The sequence below is a fragment of the Tachysurus fulvidraco genome, chromosome 10 (assembly GCF_022655615.1).
Source record: "Tachysurus fulvidraco isolate hzauxx_2018 chromosome 10, HZAU_PFXX_2.0, whole genome shotgun sequence".
NCBI classification, from domain to species: domain Eukaryota; kingdom Metazoa; phylum Chordata; class Actinopteri; order Siluriformes; family Bagridae; genus Tachysurus; species Tachysurus fulvidraco.
Window position 1 is genome coordinate 8,801,106 of NC_062527.1, and position 19,639 is coordinate 8,820,744.

A 19,639-nucleotide genomic window follows, 5' to 3' on the forward strand; every position below is an offset into this window, starting at 1 on the left:
CTAACGTTCCCAAAATCTCAGTCTCTACATGAATGTATTATGATTTAATGAAAACCTTGTGCCCTGAGCAAATGTTTACTGATACATTCTGTGCTTAAATGAAATTACTAAAGTAAACAGATCACAGAAATGAACAAGTTTAGAATGGACATTTTATGTGTCATATAAAAGTAAAATGGCTTGTATAAAATCCATGCATATAAATAAAAACCACAAACAATTTGCATGGTCTTCATTGACAAAATTCACAGCAGGATATTCTCATACATTCTAAACATATGGTACGTTAAATTAAAGGAGGCAAACTGTACATAAACAAAACCACCTACAATTTTCATAGTTTTAAATGAAAAAAAAACCACAAATGTTTTCTAACATAGAATTTTGAAATAAACATTCTTTACTTAAATTAAATGTTCTGTACATCAGGTATAACATGTAAAAACAAAACAGAAACAGAATTGATAGCAGAGTGATAAATCCTGGACGAAACTCAAAAATATACTTCTTTTACTGAGATTCAAATAAAAAGGCACAAATATTTCCTTTTGGAAAAGGACAGTGAAACAAATGCCCAATTTGTCACTCTTTCTGTAGACAGCATAGTCACTGTTTACAGCTTTACCTGTCGGTGGAGATGGATGAAAGGCACATCTGTGTAGCCTCTGAATTATAACATTAATCTTCTGCACTTTTGCCCTTTTCATCATTCTGTGGTCTGCACGCAAACTTGATGCTGACTACAACGGTGGATAATGAGTAATAAACGGTGTATGTTCATATAGAGGGGTCTATATGTACAACCGGTGTCGCGGCTAAGCTTTTTTCCACTTTAATGCCAGAACCAAGACCATCAGCACATGCTGTGCTCTATTGATGATAATAACAATTCACAAGTGATCTACATTTCTAGTCTAAATCTTACATTGTGCAGTTTATTACAAATAATCAATGTCATTGTAACGTCATAGGGCAATAGGGTTATTTTTGTTCACTGATGTTTAATGATCTGTTCTTAAAGATCTTTTAAACAACATATTATATGAAAACCTTTACTACATCTGATGTGTATTTAAAATCATTAAGCAAAGTTACAAACGAAACAAAATCGAGCAATACAACCAGTTGTCAATGAAACATTACAATTATTCAAGTAGAGGTATTACTGTATCAGTAAATGTAAACTCCTTAAACCCTGTCTTTGATAATAACATTGGTCTTAAATGCTTTCTTTTAAAATGGGAGGCTCGAAGTGTCTGAAACCTACAAGTTGGTCATAGCAATAAAACTAATTATAAATAACATAAATCCTGAGAGGACTGTAGTTTACCAGTACCTCATATAATTGCATTGAAATTATGCACGCAGAAAACTCGATTGCTCAGCAATATCTGGAAGCATATGAAGGGCTTTAGAGAAATTCTCCAAAAAGGTGGATGTCTGAAGCAACATTTCTGCATCTGCATGCTCGTCTCAGTCAGTTGGGGAAATGAAATAGAAACTAAATACTGTTCTTCAGAGCCACTGAATCGGAACACATAATTTGATAGAAGTGCCCGAAGAAAACAGAGTACATTTGCATGAACAAGGATATTAGTTAAGGAAGGTTGGTTTATCTGTGCTTCATTATGCTTGCTCTTTGGAGTCTCTCCTGTGCAATGCTGCTGTTGTTTTAGTGCCACCCCATGCGCAAGCTGTTTGACCACCCAGAACTGCTCTCTGTGTAGTCCAGCACTGAGCAGTGTTGCCTGGAGTGTTCTGTGCTTTATGTTACACTGGGATGAAATAAAATATTCAGATTCTGTAGTTGTATTTGTAGCACAACCTTTTCCTGGAGTACCTACAAGTGTACCTGATTCAGCTCCCTGCTTTTGGACAAGGCTACAGAAAAATCCCCTTAACTTCACTGAGCTAGGATTTTTCAGTTTGCCCTACATATTGTATTGTCTGCCAGTTGATCAGATTGTGTACAGTGTCTCTATACTGTGCTTGCTTCCATGTCTGAAGTGCTCTGTAACTCCAGAATACACAGTCTCATCTGCAGTTGTTTTATGGTTCATGTCCGTTTCCTTTTTCGCTACGTTCTCCATCCAACTGGAACTGCTATTGATTCTCTGTGGAGATGAGCCAGGGAAAGCTGAAGTAGCAGAAGTGGGGACCTTCATATTCTTGCCAGAGGTAATGAGCTCCCCATATCCCTGCTGGTGGGCAAAGGCGTAGGCTGATCGGCGGGAACTTGTCCTGCGCACTCGTCTCAGGTTCTGCTCCTGAGGCCCCTGCTTCCTGCTGGCCTGCTGGAGCAAACGTACCTGTAGAACAGAGGAAAGCAGTTACTTTCATGGTTCAGAATTAAAGCACACCACCTGATTTTGAATGTCAAATACTTGCTTTGTCAGTTTGTGTAGGTTGAAGGTCTGTCCTGAGAAATCGTATAGCCACAACCGGCATTATACACACCACTGTTACAAGGAGAATCACAAGCCAAACACTTTTTTCATTCAAGGAGTTTCGTGCTGCGCCTAAAATAAAAGAAACACGTCATGTGACAGGTGCCTTGGGAGCTCTTCAGTTGGCACACTAGCAATCTAAATATGGAAATCTTAACAACAGACTGAGTTACTCTGTCAGGCTATAACAGTGGTGTTATGTTACACTCACCTACAAATGGAAACTGGTTTGGAAATATTCTGAAGATGCCATCGCTGTTCATTGCAAACAGTATAGCGAAATACATGGCTAGACTACCCCCTATAAAGAAGTGGTTCACAGCAGTCCAGTAGTTTGTGTCAAGACCAATCTGAAAGAGAAACTTAGCACTCAGAGACAAGAGAATCTCAATAAAAAGCATCTGAGAGTTCCATTCTAAAACCTGCTATGATACAGCTATGAGGAATACAGTGTGGTGCATATCCATAATTATATAAGGATTTAATTCAATGCTGTTGGTTGTCATACTGCTTTAAAAAAATTTTGTTTGCAATGTTAGCCTGTCTCTGGTTATTGACAAGTATGTGAGAGACGTGAGTCTGGTGATATCAGGTCACTGTGTCCATCAATGCATAAAGGGACATTTATATTGTCTGGAGATTAGATTAGATTAGATTAGATTTAACTTTATTGTCACTGACCAGAGTACAAGTACAAAGCCAGTGAAATGGAGTTAGCATCTAAGCAGAAGTCAGAAACAGCAATTAGCATGTAAAGTGCAAATGAGACAATGAGGCAGCTTCTCAAAAGATATGTACAAATGGATTGGAGTTAATGTTACAAATAATAAAATTTGCTTTCAATAACGACATCTCTCTATCAACTAAATTATATGTGCCTTAAAATGATATTAATACATTTATTATACCACATTCACCGTCACATTCTGTAATTTTTTTTATTTTTTTTTACAAAATCTTATATGTTTCTAAATTATAGCACTTTCTGTAAACTCTTATTTGAATATACTCTATTAAATATACTTATATATTTGTTTGTGTAAGAGCTAGAGAAAAATATTGTCACCTGGACGCTAACCACGATGACCAGTGAGGTTGCTATAGTAACGGCAAAGGATTGCTGATCAGATATATGGGAGCCGTCATCTCGCACAGCAGTCAGGAAAGCCCCATAGGGGATAAAGAAGAGGACGAATGAAGTGTACACGCCCTGGATGGTGCACATGAAGAACTTTCGCTTGTTGAACAAGAGATTGAGCTGCCCAGGTTGGTACAAGTTAGGGTAGCGCAGACTGTAATGCTCATTCACATCCTGTCAGAAATCAATAACATTTTCTTGTTTACTTTAACATTCTGGAGCTAAGAGAATTATTTGAGAGAGTGAGTGTCGATTTCTGACCTGGTCAAACAAGCCCATGGCAAGAACAGGCAAAGATGTGTAGACTATGTTGAACAGGGTGATGAACCACTGGTCATATACAGTCTGTGATACAAAACAACGAATAAATATTCATATATTTGTGATATTTCTGCATTAGCATTTACTGGATAGATTAGGGGCTTACCTGAGCAGAGAAGCCACACAGAAACCCAAACCAGAAATGCACCAGTGTGAAAGCAAAGTTCTTGTAGAAGAAGTAGCAGAGGAAGTTACACATGCGGTGGTAGGACCAACGGCCATGGACCAGCAGGAGGCGCTGCAGGTAGCGAAACTGGGCAAATGAGTAGTCTGAGGCCAGAACAGCCTGCATGCCCTCCTGCCCACTGATACCCACACCAATGTGGGCCGCTGGAGAGAACAGTTCACCACAGATCACCTAGGTAACCACTGCTTCATATATGGCAGCTCTGAATACACTGAGGTCTAAATGAAGTCATCATACATTTTAACTGCATAGAGCTTATATTCAATCAGTGTGTTATGATCTGAGATATGTAGTTCTACCAAATGTTAAACATACATTCAAAAAAGGTATGATAGAAGAAATATAACAAAAATAACAAAAGAATTGTCTAATTTTAGATATGTGCCTGATCATATAATTTATACATATACATTTTCCATGCAGCTAGTGTATCACCATGTTATTGTTCATATAAGGTTTAATTCTAGTATCATGACTGAATACATTATCAGTCTTACTCTTGATCATGCTGACATCATTAGCTCCGTCCCCGATGGCCAAGGTAACAGCTCTTTTATGCCTCTTGACCAGCTCCACCACCTGAGCTTTCTGTAGAGGAGTTACCCTACAGCAGATCACAGTCTTACATAAGCAGGCCACTTCCAACAGGATCTGCTCCAGGTCTGCCTCCAGTGCATGGGCCTGTAGACCAGAGATCAGACGTCAGTCTGCTATGAGATCTTAGACCAGTATGAACATCAATATGTTCTGCACGGTATCAGTGATAACTAACTAACCACAAGGCTATTATATTGCTTCAGGGTTTTCACTAATGTATACATTTGTCTGTAATTATAAATGTGTGGCTGTCTGGGAAAACACTTTGCATGGTCAAATTTCAACATTTTCTGCTAAATAAACGGTAGTTCTAAAAATCACAGGCTCTCCTGCTTGGAAATTTGTGTTTTATTTGCAGCCTATCACAGAATTCAAGTGGAATCTAAGTTTTTCCAGACTGCAACATAAATATTAAATATTAAAAAATAAGGCCAGCTGATAAACTGAAGATTAAATGACCTAATTGCTAATGTAAAATCCTCCTAGACAGTAGAAATAGATAAAAGCAGCATGCTTTCCATTTTCAAATAAATAATCCATGAGAGTCATGAAATTAATTCTTAAATTATTTTGCTTTTATACAACAAGAACACAAGTCTTCTTACCAAGCTGTGTCCATTAATGATAAGTGCATATTCTGCAATAATGGTTTCCTCAAACACAGAGTCACTGGCATACATATCAGTCTTTCCCTCATCCTGGCCACCGGTGAACCTCTCTTTGTTAGGACCCATAATTCTTTCTTTGGCATTTCTGAGCATTCAACAACAGCAAGAATCAGAATAAAGAACTGAAATACATTTCACAAAATGATCACGGAAGGCAAATTCATTAATTCATTCGTTCATACATTCATTCATTCTTTATCGTTCATCGCTTTATCCGAGCTTCTCGGGTCACGGGGAGCCTGTGCCTATCTCAGGCGTCATTGGGCATCAAGGCAGGATTCACCATGGACGGAGTGCCAACCCATCGCAGGGCACACACACTCTCATTCACTTACACACTATGGACAATTTTCCAGATATGCCAATCAACCTTCCATGCATGTCTTTGGACCGGGGGAGGAAACTGGAGTATATATAAGGAAACCCCCGAGGCACAGGGAGAACATGCAAACTCCACACACACAAGGCGGAGGCGGGAATCGAACCCCCAACCCTGGAGGTGTGAGGCAAACGTGCTAACCACTAAGCCATCGTGCCCCCCTTGGAAGGCAAATTAGTGATTAGAAAAGTTATACTTATTATTATGGGGTTGCATGTATAACCTTACAATAAAGCAGTAAAAAATTGAAATATGTGTTTGAAAATAGTGATGAAAAATCTCCCCAAGATGAGAAGACAACTACAAAGTTAAGGACTTAGTTTTTAGTTGTTCAGCTGTTGTTTTTAGCACTCAGTCAACCATTAGCTAAACTGACTGTGCAAGTTACCTAAGCTCCTGCTGAACCTCCAGCGTGGTGTGACCTGAGATTATGAACACCTCGTTCATGTCATCTCTCAACATGTTACAGGAGTAGCCAATATTCATTGCTGTCTCTAAAAAAATAAGAAGCATTTTGAAACAGTTATGAAAAACATTCTGTATTAAACTAAGACTTTACAGAGATTACCACTGATTATGCTCACCTAGTTTGTCCCCAGTGAGAACCCAGATCTTAATATTGGCCAGGGTCAAGCAGCTAATAGTTTCAGGCACTCCTTCTTGTAATTTATCTTCAATGGCTGTAGCTCCAAGAAGCTTATTTAAAAAAAGAGTCACAGCATGTATTGTTGTGTAGAGACACATTTACATCTTTCTCACATAATACATATGCAGACAAGTAACGAATTTAAGATTAAAAAAAAAAGTGGCACAGTTGCCCACCCACTATGGGGACATTTTTCTGTCTTGAATCCACTTGTCCCCTTAAAGAGAAGAGTCATTATAAAATCAATATAAAGTTATTCTTTGTATTTTTCCAATGATGAAACATTTAACAGGATTTAATGGGAGTGGTTTCTTCCAGATTGACAATGTCTTCATTCACAGGACACAAAAACACACTGAATGAAGTAGGATGTAAATTATAGGCTATGACCTTCACAGTCAACAGATCTCAACCTAATAAAACACCTACTGGAGATTTTGGACTGATATATTATATTGTGTTTTCCATCACCATCATTAAAACACAATTTGAAGGAATATCCATAAAAGGAATCCATAAAATGTTTATTCCTCCAGTGAAGTTCCAGAGATGTGTAGAATTTGTGTGGAGGTGTAGTGAATAACTGTAGAACTGTGTTTACTTAAAATTGTCATCTCTGTTTATAATTTATCTACACTGTACATTGAACACATATCTATCTACTGCACACATACAGTACACTCACAAGCTGTCCTGGGTTCTGCTCTTACCATAAGTCCCTGTTCTATCTCCTCATAGAGAGCCCCAAGTCTCTCTTCTCTGTTCTCCAGTACTGTGCTGGCAAATAGCAGCTTCTTCATCCACTCATCAAACATGTCCTCATCTAAATCCTTATAGGCCAGAGCTAACGTCCTCAAACCTTCACCAGCAAACTCCTTCACCAAAGAGACATTAAAGGGCCAAATCAATGGAGAGAAATTGCAGAAATATTACAATCAATCCAAAAGAATATTTATCCCATTTAAAGAAGAGCTAGCACATATATCAATGTACATTTGCATATTTTATTACCCGGTTTAATTTCCCGGTTATACAGTAGCTCTATAAAACATAATTGGCATCCATTCAGTACAGGATTAAATACAGTTTCTCCTCTCTAGAGAATGAATACTAATTGTTATTTGAGAAACTGTAAAATTAAATAAATAACAGATGCCAGAGCGACAGCCTGTGGTAAAAGACACTTTTACAGTTTTAAAACGAATCTTAAACCGCTTAAACAAGTCTGAAAGAGCGCTTTTATTGAAAATGTGAGTTTACAGTAAGGTGATGTTTTTTTTATAGATAAAACAAAACATTATAAATGAGCTTTGTGAACATGAGATTTAATTCAATTCAATTTAATTCAAGTTTATTTGTATAGCGCTCTGTCTCAAAGCAGCTTTACAGAACATAAACATAGAACAGAAGGTAAACATAAGGAATAATATAAAGAATTAATGTAATAAAAATTCAAGATTATTATTAGATATATAAGATTTAGTTAGTGTTCAGTAGGTAAAATAGAAAAGAACAAACTCACATCAAGGTGTTCTGAGGTAGTGTACATAAGGTCCTCATTGGATGGGTCTAGCCTGTCAAAAATGATTGTGTCAGCTCCTTTAGAGTAAAGCTTCAAATGCCCCCTTGGATTTCTCACTGTATTAAAGAAAGGACTGACCATCTTATTGTGTTCACATAGTCATATAACATTTAAAACACAATGCACAATACAACACAAAATACAAATGATTAGACAAGCTTATTTTTGCTGGACTACAGTCTGCTGATTATTAGACAAGTCAGCCACATCACCATAGTAAGTACTGATGCACTGATCTGAAATATTCCTGGAAGACCCTAAAAGCTGGTATTTTATAAAATATTATAGATATAATCTCACAATTCTGAATTCATAAATATTTTTAACTAAACTTTGGTTGCATTAACACATCTCCACATAAAAATAGCACATAGATAGGCACATTAAAAAAAGCATATATACGGATCTGGCAAGAAACTCCTGAAATACAAAGAAAAATCAATACAAAAGACTTTTCTCAGTTAGAAAATAAGCCCAAAAGGAAAAGATCTCTTTTGAAACTTGAAAATGGTCTGATGTAAACTAAGTAATTATGTTTAGTAACTATAATGTTCATGTCCATATAATATTTATATATAAATATATAATATTTATTTATTTGTTTGTTTGTTTGTTTGTTTGTTTGTTTATCTTTTGGTAAATTGCTGTCCCATGTTTTGCATGCATATTGATGTCAAGAGTGACTTTCAAAGTCTGTCAGCAATGAACCAGTCAGTTTTCCAGCAACAAAATACCTAAATATGTTTAACTGATAAGAATGCTACTGTGTACATAAGTAAATGAAATCAGCCTCACCAATAACACTCATTCTCTTCCGGACATTGTTAAAATCCAATATAGCTATAAGCTGGTAGGTGACAGGTTGTCCCATCTCATACAAGGTAATGGTTTCTGGTGTTCTGGCTCGAAATACAAATCCGAAATTGCGGGCTGCAGTAACCAAAGCTCCTTCATCTGGTGATTGAGCCTGATAGACCAGTTCCCCTAGGACAGATTTAAGATAAAAGTCTTTACTAAGACACTCAGTATAGCACAGAAGGACTGCAAGGTTCTCAGATATAGTCTACAAGATAACTTGAACTATGAGCCAGTTACTAAAACAAGTATCTTTGTTAATCATGAAGAGTTTACCTTCATTTCTCTCTTCAGGCATAACTGTATGGCACAGAGCTAGCAACCTGAAAAATTCCTGCACCAAGGGCTCCTCCAATTTAATGGCCTCCACTAGGCTGCTGTCATAGAAACGAAACTTCCTGTCCATAAGTGGGTTGAAGGAGAAATCCACATATGGTGTTTTCTAAACAGTGAGAATAACAAAGAGTTGTGACTCGTTATCCCTACGGTGGTTTACTTGCCTTAAATTGTGTCAGGGATTTGGATCTGAAATTATATTACATAGTAAATTCTACCTCTGTGATATCCACTTTGTGTCCAAACTCATCATATACATCACCTACATATGAATAGATTTCAGTTAGCAAAGTAAAGCATGGTTGTTCAAAAAAGGTACATTATTTGTGTTAGAGTGGAATGTAAAATCTAAATGTATATACTCACCATATGTCTTGCCATTGATGGAACATTTATTGAAAACCATAATGTTTTGAGTGAGAGTCCCTGTTTTATCTGAGAAGATGAACTCCACTTGGCCCAGCTCCTCGTTCAGGGTGGTGGTTCTTGCTTCGGCCGGAGTGTCCTTAGAACTGTAGTACATCTTACGGTCCCAGTTTATAAAATAACTATGGCCTAGACGTAGCACCTCAACACTGCAGATAGTAAAATTAAAACTATAAATTTAAACTCACTGGCCATTTTAGCAGGAACAAATCTACCTAAGCTCATGTATGAAATGAACAAATCAGCAAATCGTGTGACTGCATCACAATGCACAAAATTATGTCATAATCATCACAAAAAATACTAGAAAATTTAATCTTCAACTATCTTGCTTTGCTGATTCTGTGCCCACTGTAGCCTCAGATTTCTGTTGACTAACAGAAATGGAACCTGACTTAGTCTATTGCTGTTCCAGCCCATGCACTACAAAGATTTTAGTGTTGTGTATTTTTAAAATGCTTTTCTGTTCATTCCATTCCTAAAGATTGGTTATTGAGTGTTACTGTAGCCTTCCTGCCAGCTCAAATCTGGCTATTCTCCTCTGACCTCACTAATCAAAGCACAAAGCTTTTACATACTTTTTTAAAATTTATTTTACTGTTTAAAATGAACTATTTCACGTCCATTCTGTGTAAACCGTACAGACTGTTTTAAATCCCAATCAAACACTCGAACCAGACTGTTTAGCACCAACATCCATGCCACAAGCAAAGTAACAAAGATCAAATTTTTCCTCAATTTTGTCTGATGTGGAAATAAACTAAAGTTCTTGACATGGGTTTACATTATTTAATACATTGCGCTGCTACCACATGATTGGCTGATTCAAATAATTGAGTGAACATGCAGGTGTACAGAGAATGGGCAAAATCTTTTCCGACAGTAAATCTTAACAAAATACAACATCCTGTGTTGGCAACTGACAAGTCAACATAAGGTTGCAAAAACTGTCTGAGAAATACTAAGAGCTATTCAAATTGGTACTAATATTTAGATAATAATCGGGCTCTGTAATCAGCAAATAAGTATTCGATTGGTTACATAGTCTAACGAATCATAAAAATTCTCTATAAAGAGACGTCTCTGAAGGACTACTGCAACATCACCACATACCTAACATAAAGAGAAATGGGAACAACAGTGTTGAGAATGATGATGTAAGACCAGAAAGTGAGGAATCCAGAAAGGACAGCACTGCTTAGCAGTTCATCCCAAAGAAGGTATGCCCAGAAGTTTTGCCCAACTTTTTCCTCCCAGATGGTGTTCCCTATAGCCAGAATGATCCCCATACAGATAAGAAATCCGAAGATCTGCAAACCAAAGAATCTATATCAACACTTTTGCTTACTAAAAACCAAAATCACTCAGCTTATAGCCTGCATCTGAAATCAGTAATTGTTCTTTTTGTAGACTGTAGATTTCAGCTTGCACAAGCAGACACACAATAAACTCATTTCTCGAACGATGAGTAATTCTGATGCAAAATGCAGACAAAACCCTGCATATAAAGTACTCACCCACAGTACTAAAGTGTTCATCAGCTTGTCAATGCTGGTCCTTTTGAATTTTGTCCTCCCACAGTTCTGCATCAGTTTGGTTTGGAGCCCTTACAAAAACACACCACCAATCATTGTTACTCATTACACATTAATAAATAAATCCAAAGTACCAAATACAATGTGGCTGCATAGGAGAGTAGATCTAAAGCTATTTGGAAGTACTTAAATGATCACAAAAAAAGGAAAAGTACCAGCAAAGATGACCAGGCCAAAACACCACTCAGTGTTTCTTAGAATACACCCTCTCAGCAACATTTTCTCATTGTCCAGGGGATACTTGTTGTCTTTCCAGTACAGAGTCCCAGTAAATCTGTCCAGTTTATTATTAGGAGGCTCACATATAACTTCTCCTGATAGACAAAAAATTAAAACACAATGTTAAATCAGTAAATTTTGAGGTATTGTATATGTACATGAGTATACTTGGTGTACATAAATGTACACCATGTTAAATCTGTGATCTTTGAGTTCCTTTGTGCACACTTTTTGAACCTTTTTTACAAATGTGTATGCTTGCTAAGTTACATACATCTGACATATACGCTCACCATTCACGTTATTAGGAACACCTGTACACCCGCACATTTATACAGTTATCCGGTCATTTAATCACGTGGCTGGAGCACGATGAATGAACTCATGCAGATACAGATCAAGAGCTTCAGTGAAAGTTCAGAACAGGGAAAATAGGGCACGGATGTTGGTGCCAGATGGGCTGGTTTAGGCATTTCAGAAACAGCAGATCTCCCACATACAAATGTATAACTGCATGATTGTATAAGTTTATTCCTGTGGTATTCCTAATAAATTGGATAGTAAGTGTATAAACACATCATACTGTAAAATGTTACAGGAGTCTACAATACTTTACAGTGGCATACAGAAATCTATCACGCTCAAAAGCTTAATGAAGAAAGTCTGATATGGCACCTTCACACTAGTTCAAGCATACAACTGTTAGTGCTAGACATACACTAAATCTAATCAGTGCGAGAATGAGAATAGCTGCTGTGTGTGAGCTCAGCTTGAAAGTACATCTGTAATGATAGTGCACTACTCATGTTCGGAAATACCATCGAAATCTGCAAGCTTGGCAACGTCTGCTCCGAGGTCTGAGGTTACAGTCAAAGCTTGGCGCACCTTCAGGTTTGTCTCTCTGTTAAAACCAAAATTCATGGAGAAGCTTTTTTACACAGGTGATGGGAGTTTAATAACTATAAAGGAGAAGCTGGAAGGCATTAGACACTAAATCTGTCAGCAATGATTAATGTGCCTTGATACAGTAGCATACTCTTACCCATCTAACTCTGCTGTCTCAATATAGCACAGCCCATAGGGTTCACTGCTGGAGAGCAGGAGCAGATCAGCCTATCGATCCCACAAAAAACAGAGAAATGTGTGGATAAATAAATCAAGCACTCCAGTAAGGCTTTCATAGTGCCACTTCTGATGTCACTCATCATATAAGTTCATATGAGATACGTTAGAGGCCTATTTCCAATACTACGGTAACATCTCAGGCGAGAGTTGATTTCATTTATATTTGACATGAATGCTCAATAACATAATGAAAGGTATTCATTTCAAATCCATTGAATTTACTTTTTTAGCACATTTCCGAAAGACAGACACTTACAGCAACAAACTGGTTGTTCTCAAGTTTTATAATGTCTCCAACTCTAACATTCATCCATTTCTCATTCTGTAACCTGCAGAATAACAAAGACACAAGACATTTCCTCTATCTAGGACTCATCACAATTTTTATTTGTTAAGTATCTTAGCTGATAACACTATAAAAAGTATTAAAAAATTTGACTTACTTTCCATTGATGAGTACCTGAGACTGGCGTGTGTTGACTTGTTGATCACTTTTATGGCGGAACTGGAACACAAGTGAAAAATGACTTCTAATGAAAATCTAATGAGGCTAAGGAAGTTCTACAAAATAGAAGTGTACTACAAAATGTTCTGTTGAAATTGGTGTACCAGTTTTTTGTTCAAATCTATGAAAATTCTAGGATAAATTGGCAATTTACATAGTAATTATAATAGAAAGATAAATGCATTATCTGTAAATGGTGAGGGAAATGAAGACAAAATAATCAATACGATATATACTATAATATAATGTAACAGGATGCTGTGAAAAACAAAGTATGACTAACATCTTCAGTGGATACAGAGCCTATCAACAGGAACACTAGGCATTAGGCTGGAATACACCATAGATGGGAAGCCAGTCCATTGTACACACAAACACACATGTTAAAAGATTGGGGCAATTTCGACGGTTCACTAATTCACCATGTTTTGGGGTAATTTTCAGTAACCGATATGGACATAGGAAGAACATGCAGAGATTAATCCAAGCTCAGAACCCTTGAGTTGGCGATATTACCCGCTGTGTCACAGTGCTGCCTATGAAACATTTTAAATGGGATTCTAATTGAATCCGATGCATTCTATCTAACCTATTTTCATATACAGTGAACATATTGTAAACGTTAGCAATTAATTAAAAAAATGATAAAACTCAGCATGTCAGCACACAGAACAGATGCTCACATAGTCATCAGTTGCATCTTTTACAGCAGTGATAGTCAGTACCAACACCAAAGGCACAATAGTGGTAAACCAGGACAGAGAGGAGATCTCGGGGATTAGCTATTAACATAGAATCAGACAGAAACATCATATAATTACTATTAGCAAGAGCTTAATTATTATCTAATGAATTCCATACAAAATTTTAAAACAGATAAAACTGGGTCTGAGAATCACTGTTTATCTGCAATAAAAACTGTGTTTTGTTTTTGAGAAAACATACCTGTAGAATTAGCAGAACAAAGAAGTATGCGTTGGCAAACCGTTGAAACTGCTCAAACAAGTTAATAGGTAGAAAGGTATAGAAGGTATACTTTGCTGTCTTGATGTGATTGTCCTGGAGAAGAACAAAATATCATTACAGCAAAAATAAATCATTGTTGATATGATTAATAATGATCACTTTTAATCAGATTTAATCATGCTCTAAATTTTATGTGTCTGATTCTAAGAATGCTGCAGAATATCTATCTGATCATTATCGCTTACATTCAGTACACAACAAAAGTAAACACACCCCTTTTCAATATCATTATAATGTCAGGAATGACAGTTAATTTGACTTTATTTATTTTTAGTGAAAAATTAAAGCTAAAGGAATCCACTGTAGCACAAATCTGTGGAGATATATTCTGTCATACCTCCCTGATGATGCTTCTCAGCTTTTCCTTGCATATACTCCCCTATTTTCTGCTTTAAGTTTATCTAAGATATTCTATAAGATTCAGATCATGAATTGGGGCATGATGTTTTCTTTTTTCTTTTTTTTTCTACTTTAAAACCTCTTGTGTGCTTCTCCATTGTGTTTAGGGATATTTTCTGGTCTTTACATTCAGTAGCATTCATTTACATTTCTGCCATTTGGCAGATGCCCTTATACAGAGTGACCCTTTTCTTCAGTTTATACATATTTTATACTATATTGAGAGTTAAGAGCTTTGCTTAGGGGCCCAGCAGTGGCAGCTTTTTGGACCTGGGATTTGAACTCATAACCGTCTGGTCATAATTTCCACAATATAATTTCCAAACAAAAGGCTTGTATATTTAAAATTTAACCTTTAACTAGAAATTGCATCACAGGATGTACTCACTTTTGTTTTGCTTGCTCCTACTTTATCTTATACAATCCTAAAGTATGTAGGTAATCGTAAGAACTATTCACATACAGTATAATTTCAGTAACATACTGCATTTTATGACAGAACTTAAACATCAGATGGAAAATAACTTACAGCGTAACTGAACTTCTCATTGTAGTCACGGTCATTGGCTCTAACATGGCGTTCCTCTTCTTAAAAGAAGAAAATTATTAGGGGGTTAAAAAACATGTCATTGGGACTGTATTTTCTAACAAACATAAATACAATTTAGAACAATCCCTCTAGCATTATTTCAACTATCTCATATTTAACCCACTTAAATTCAAATTCTTGGTTCAGGTCCTTTGCAGTAATTATATAAAATTGGATGGAGTTGTAATGAAACCCTGTTCACTACACGACCAACATCAGTTATAACAACCTGTTTTGTTTTTGATTTCTGTTTCTCTGGCTTTCTCCCAGTCACAAACTCCTATAAGCCGTACTTTTATCATAGAACCATAAACAGATAAATAGAAATAAACCATGTTTAATAGTTTAGAAATCCTCTCTTGATATTCTTTGCATACTTTATTCTCCTCTCTATGCCCATGAACCCATACAGCACTACCTTGTCCATGCTCTTTGGAGCGCAGGTTCCAGCCTCCTCTCCATGGCACTAAGGTCCACAGCCATCTCTCTGCCATTGTCTGCCTGCACTGTCATTCTTATACAGCACAAACAAGGTTTGTCAATCAGCCAATTCAAATTCCACTGTACACCACCGAAGCACATCACTACACACTAATCATACCAGTCACCTACACACATTTATATGCATGGCATCAGCATTTCTCTTGGGCAGGTAATTATACTAATATTACAGTCGCTTTAGTCTTCAATATGGAATGTAATGGACACTGCCTGCACTTGCCTGAATGTCTAACAGACAGAGACGTATTAACCTTAGCCATTGCTGTGGAATGCCAAAGTTCATGGGGTGTAAAGTAATTATTCTATGGCTAATCATTGAGAAGCTGTGAACAGCAGGGTGCTGTGCTCTCTACTCTTATAAGTGCATCGTTTTACATTATATCTAAAAAAAAATTCTACAAGCACATGCATAATGTTATCTCAAATAAAAAACTGTCCAGAAATAAAGCTTTAAAACAAAAATATGTCCAGGTGGCAAAATGATTTTAGTCAAAAATCCTCATGCAGGCCAAAGTAGAGTTTTAAGTAAAGTAAAATAGAGTCTAGTAACGACTCTGTATTGATTCAAATTTAGCAAATCTCTGCTGACATAATGCCAAGACATCACCTCTAAAATGCTTAAACAGGAATCCTGCTGGAGAGTTCTTAAAATATAAAGTCTCATATTACACTAATATTACTGCAACCTCCAAACTGTGTTACCATAAATGCTCAAAGTCCTCCACATTTACCCCTTTAAAATGAGAACAGCATCATTTCAAGCACAAACAGCTATTTCATAGTTAATACTGACAGTTTAAAACATGAATATAAGTTTGAAATTTCCCCCAAGCAAACCCTCAGCACAATAGATAATGGAATTAGTATTTCAAAGCAGGTGCCACTAAGTGTTAATTATTAATCAGTGTTTAGTTGGACGCGTCTGATCTGTTTACACCTTTGGTTAGTATTTGTTACCGAATCCACAGCACAGACATAATCACCAGCAAGGTCCTGATAACAATATATAAAATAACAGGCTGATCATAAAATATAAATGTATAGCCAGCATCTGACGCATACTACCAACATCCAGACATTAATTTTATAATTGTAAATTTTACAAAATCTTGTAAATATGGGACATCCCCTTCCAAATTAGCATCTTTTGACTAACATAACACAAAGATTCTATGTTGTACCACTTCCTATATAATAAATCGGGAAAATTGAATACATCTAGATGATGGAGATATCAGTAAGCAACACTTTTTCCTCTCAAGTAAATATCTAATAACAGAAGAAAAAACTCTTATTTGAAGCTTCAAAAGCAAAACCAGCTTTAATTTTTATACATCACAAACAAGGTTTGTCACCCAAACTTTACCTTGCATTTAATCTAAAAATGACACAAAGTAGTATCAGTTCTCACCAATACAAACCCACAGAGAGTGAGCCAACAAAAATAAAACGTAGAGAATATCACCTGCAGGTTTGACCTTTATGTCCATTTCTGTCATCCACATCCACAACAATGGCCTCCAAATAGCCTCAAGGTAATATGTGTGTAAAAGTGAACACATGTATACATTCTTACTCCAGTGTGTGAAGAGAGGATAATTTAATGATCTCTGGTTTACACAAGGTCTCAAAGACAAAGCATTGCGTCATTGGAGAGTTCCTGTTACTTATTCCCGCCCACCATTAAGAAATGTGCGGGCATGCATAAAGGAGAGATTCACACAACACTTATGATCACACAACGAATCATCTCAGAAGAAGAATCTCCAACTTATCTCTGCAGAGCAGCAGAGTGTACAATAAATAGCTAGTCAGTAGTATTCATAGATGTGTTGTACATGTGCCTTGTTTGATAAGGATTGATTAAGGACGTAGCTGTATATCATGAGATTTTTCATTTGTATGTGCCAGTAACAACATCTTCAGAAAGTGGCACCAAGGTTTCCAGGCAACAAGACCTGAAACAAAATGACCTCAACTAAAACAGACAGAGAGCTTAATACACAATGGACTACAAACAGTCAGTGATATATACAGTATATATATATATGTGTGTGTGTGTGTGTGTGTGTGTGTGTGTGTGTGTGTGTGTGTGTGTGTGTGTGTGTGTGTGTGTGTGTGTGTGTGTGTGTGTGTGTGTGTGTGTGCTCTTTCTAAACATTTTATTCTGAGAGAATTACCTGCCCAAGAGTGTTAATAATAAAATGTTAATAATACCTAGACCTACATCAAAATTCTCACATTCAATAAATAATTTCAATATATTTACATAAATATACATTTACACATATATATTACAGTGAAATCTACATAATTATAAATGTTAGTTCTTACCAATGTAAATGTTCTTCTTCCAAATAGCCATAACATCAGACTACCACCAACTGTTCCCAAGGATTCCTCTAGAAAACAACATAAGCATGAACATATATCCTCACTGAATTTAAAAGCAAAATTTTAATGAACAAAAAATATGTTGTGCAAAATCTAGTGCTGATTTTGGATTTTAATTCTTTGAGAACAATCTTAACCATTTACACTTTATGCTGGTAATTTAGTTATTAATTAACCTGTAATTAGCATAAAGTAACCAGACAGTAAAGCTAATGGAAATGTATTAGGTGAAAAGAGTGAAGAATGTCTGGACACACCGTCAAGTCCTGGATGATTAAGAGAAGAGCTGAAGTGAATGAATCATATCTAACAAAACCAAGCCTATGGTTGCACAAATTTCTTAATATTCAGCAATGAATTTATAAACTGAATATAGAGAAACAGCTCCATTTATTTGGAGGGCATCCACCGCATGTGAGATATTTAATATCACGCGCTGATTATTATGCTGAATAATTGTCCTTTAGAGATGTACTCAGCACTGGGAACTGGAGAGGTCGCCTTAATGAGAACCCAGTGGAACTGCAGCCAATAGAAACCCAGTGACTCTCTGAGAGGCCTGGGAATAAACAGGTAAGTAAACACTTACGCCCAAGATTTAAAAGTCGTTCATTTGACTTCATACAGTGACACTGCATTATTAAGTTTAGATGTTATACAAAGGTAGACATACTGTATAGACAAGCAATGGATCCTGTGTGTGTGTGTGTGTGTGTGTGTGTGTGTGTGTGTGTGTGTGTGTGTGTGTGTGTGTGTGTGTGTTTAATACCATATGCACCTAATGATATTTTATTTCACAAGACATATTTAACACATCCATTTCAGAAGTTCACAATATAAGATAATCTAGTAGACATGGCAGGTTGTTGAATTGCGTCATCATCACCTAACGGTGGTTTTCATCATGGCACCTCAACAACAACATTCCACATAAACAAAGCCGTGGTGTCAATTTAAATAACATTCATCTGCATTCAGGTGAAGCAATGTACAAACATCTTGTGAAGACACCCATAGTAGACAGGTTTGACTGCTCTTAATATTTAAAATATTAAAGTTATTTAGCTTACTAGCTTGGAGTATGTATGTTTGTATGGATGTATATATAAGTATGTATGTATATATATGAATAAATAAAGTATAAATAAATATACTTTATATATATATATATATACACACACACACACACACATATATATATATATGTATGTATGTATGTATATATAAGTATGAATAAATAAAGAATATATATGTATATGTATATATATGTGTGTGTGTGTGTGTGTGTGTGTGTGTGTGTGTGTGTGTGTGTGTGTGTGTGTGTGTGTGTGTGTGTGTGTGTGTGTGTGTGTGTACCTGATGATGTACTCTTCAGCCTCTTCAGCACCAAACACATAAGGACCTGCAGGCGAATAACGCAGCGCCACAGCACAGCCTCCTCTACACTGAATTCATTACGCTTTACCGCCGCCGAGCATATCGCCTAAGATTCCTATTTCCACTGTATAAACATGAATTTGCACGCAGACACCGCAGGGTTTACACAGACTTGCGTAAAAAGGAAGCAAAGCATTTTACCGAAATCTCGCTCCAGACATGATGCTGCTCCGGTGTCCTTATCCACAAACACAACTGCTCTCTCTCTCTCTCTCTCTCTCTCTCTCAGACACACACACGCACGCACAGGCGCGCGCGCGCGCGCAC

The 19,639-nt window shown here is 36.6% G+C and overlaps 1 protein-coding gene across 5 annotated transcripts; it reads right to left on the reverse strand.

Moving 5' to 3' along the window:
* Positions 1-134: 134 nt before the first annotated feature.
* Positions 135-19,522, reverse strand: atp8b4 (ATPase phospholipid transporting 8B4). 5 transcript variants are annotated; one of them, XM_027173153.2, is made up of 29 exons: positions 19,292-19,522; positions 17,876-17,943; positions 15,459-15,554; positions 14,981-15,039; positions 13,972-14,085; positions 13,710-13,808; positions 12,965-13,026; positions 12,778-12,850; positions 12,439-12,509; positions 12,215-12,297; positions 11,333-11,491; positions 11,100-11,188; positions 10,696-10,892; positions 9,523-9,731; positions 9,375-9,418; positions 9,097-9,262; positions 8,761-8,949; positions 7,906-8,021; positions 7,094-7,258; positions 6,322-6,433; positions 6,126-6,231; positions 5,296-5,443; positions 4,591-4,774; positions 4,013-4,236; positions 3,847-3,930; positions 3,514-3,759; positions 2,659-2,797; positions 2,389-2,519; positions 135-2,309 (listed from the first exon to the last, which is right to left on the reverse strand). In XM_027173153.2, exons 3-29 carry the CDS (start codon positions 15,532-15,534, stop codon positions 1,959-1,961), a joined length of 3,696 nt encoding a protein of 1,231 aa, XP_027028954.2. In that variant the 5' UTR covers positions 15,535-15,554; positions 17,876-17,943; positions 19,292-19,522; the 3' UTR covers positions 135-1,958. The 5 variants fall into 5 exon arrangements, with proteins under 5 accessions (XP_027028954.2, XP_027028957.2, XP_047675590.1 ...); XM_027173156.2 differs by lacking the exon at positions 15,459-15,554; XM_047819634.1 differs by lacking the exons at positions 17,876-17,943; positions 19,292-19,522 and adding an exon at positions 17,007-17,582.
* Between the last annotated feature and the right edge of the window lie 117 nt (positions 19,523-19,639).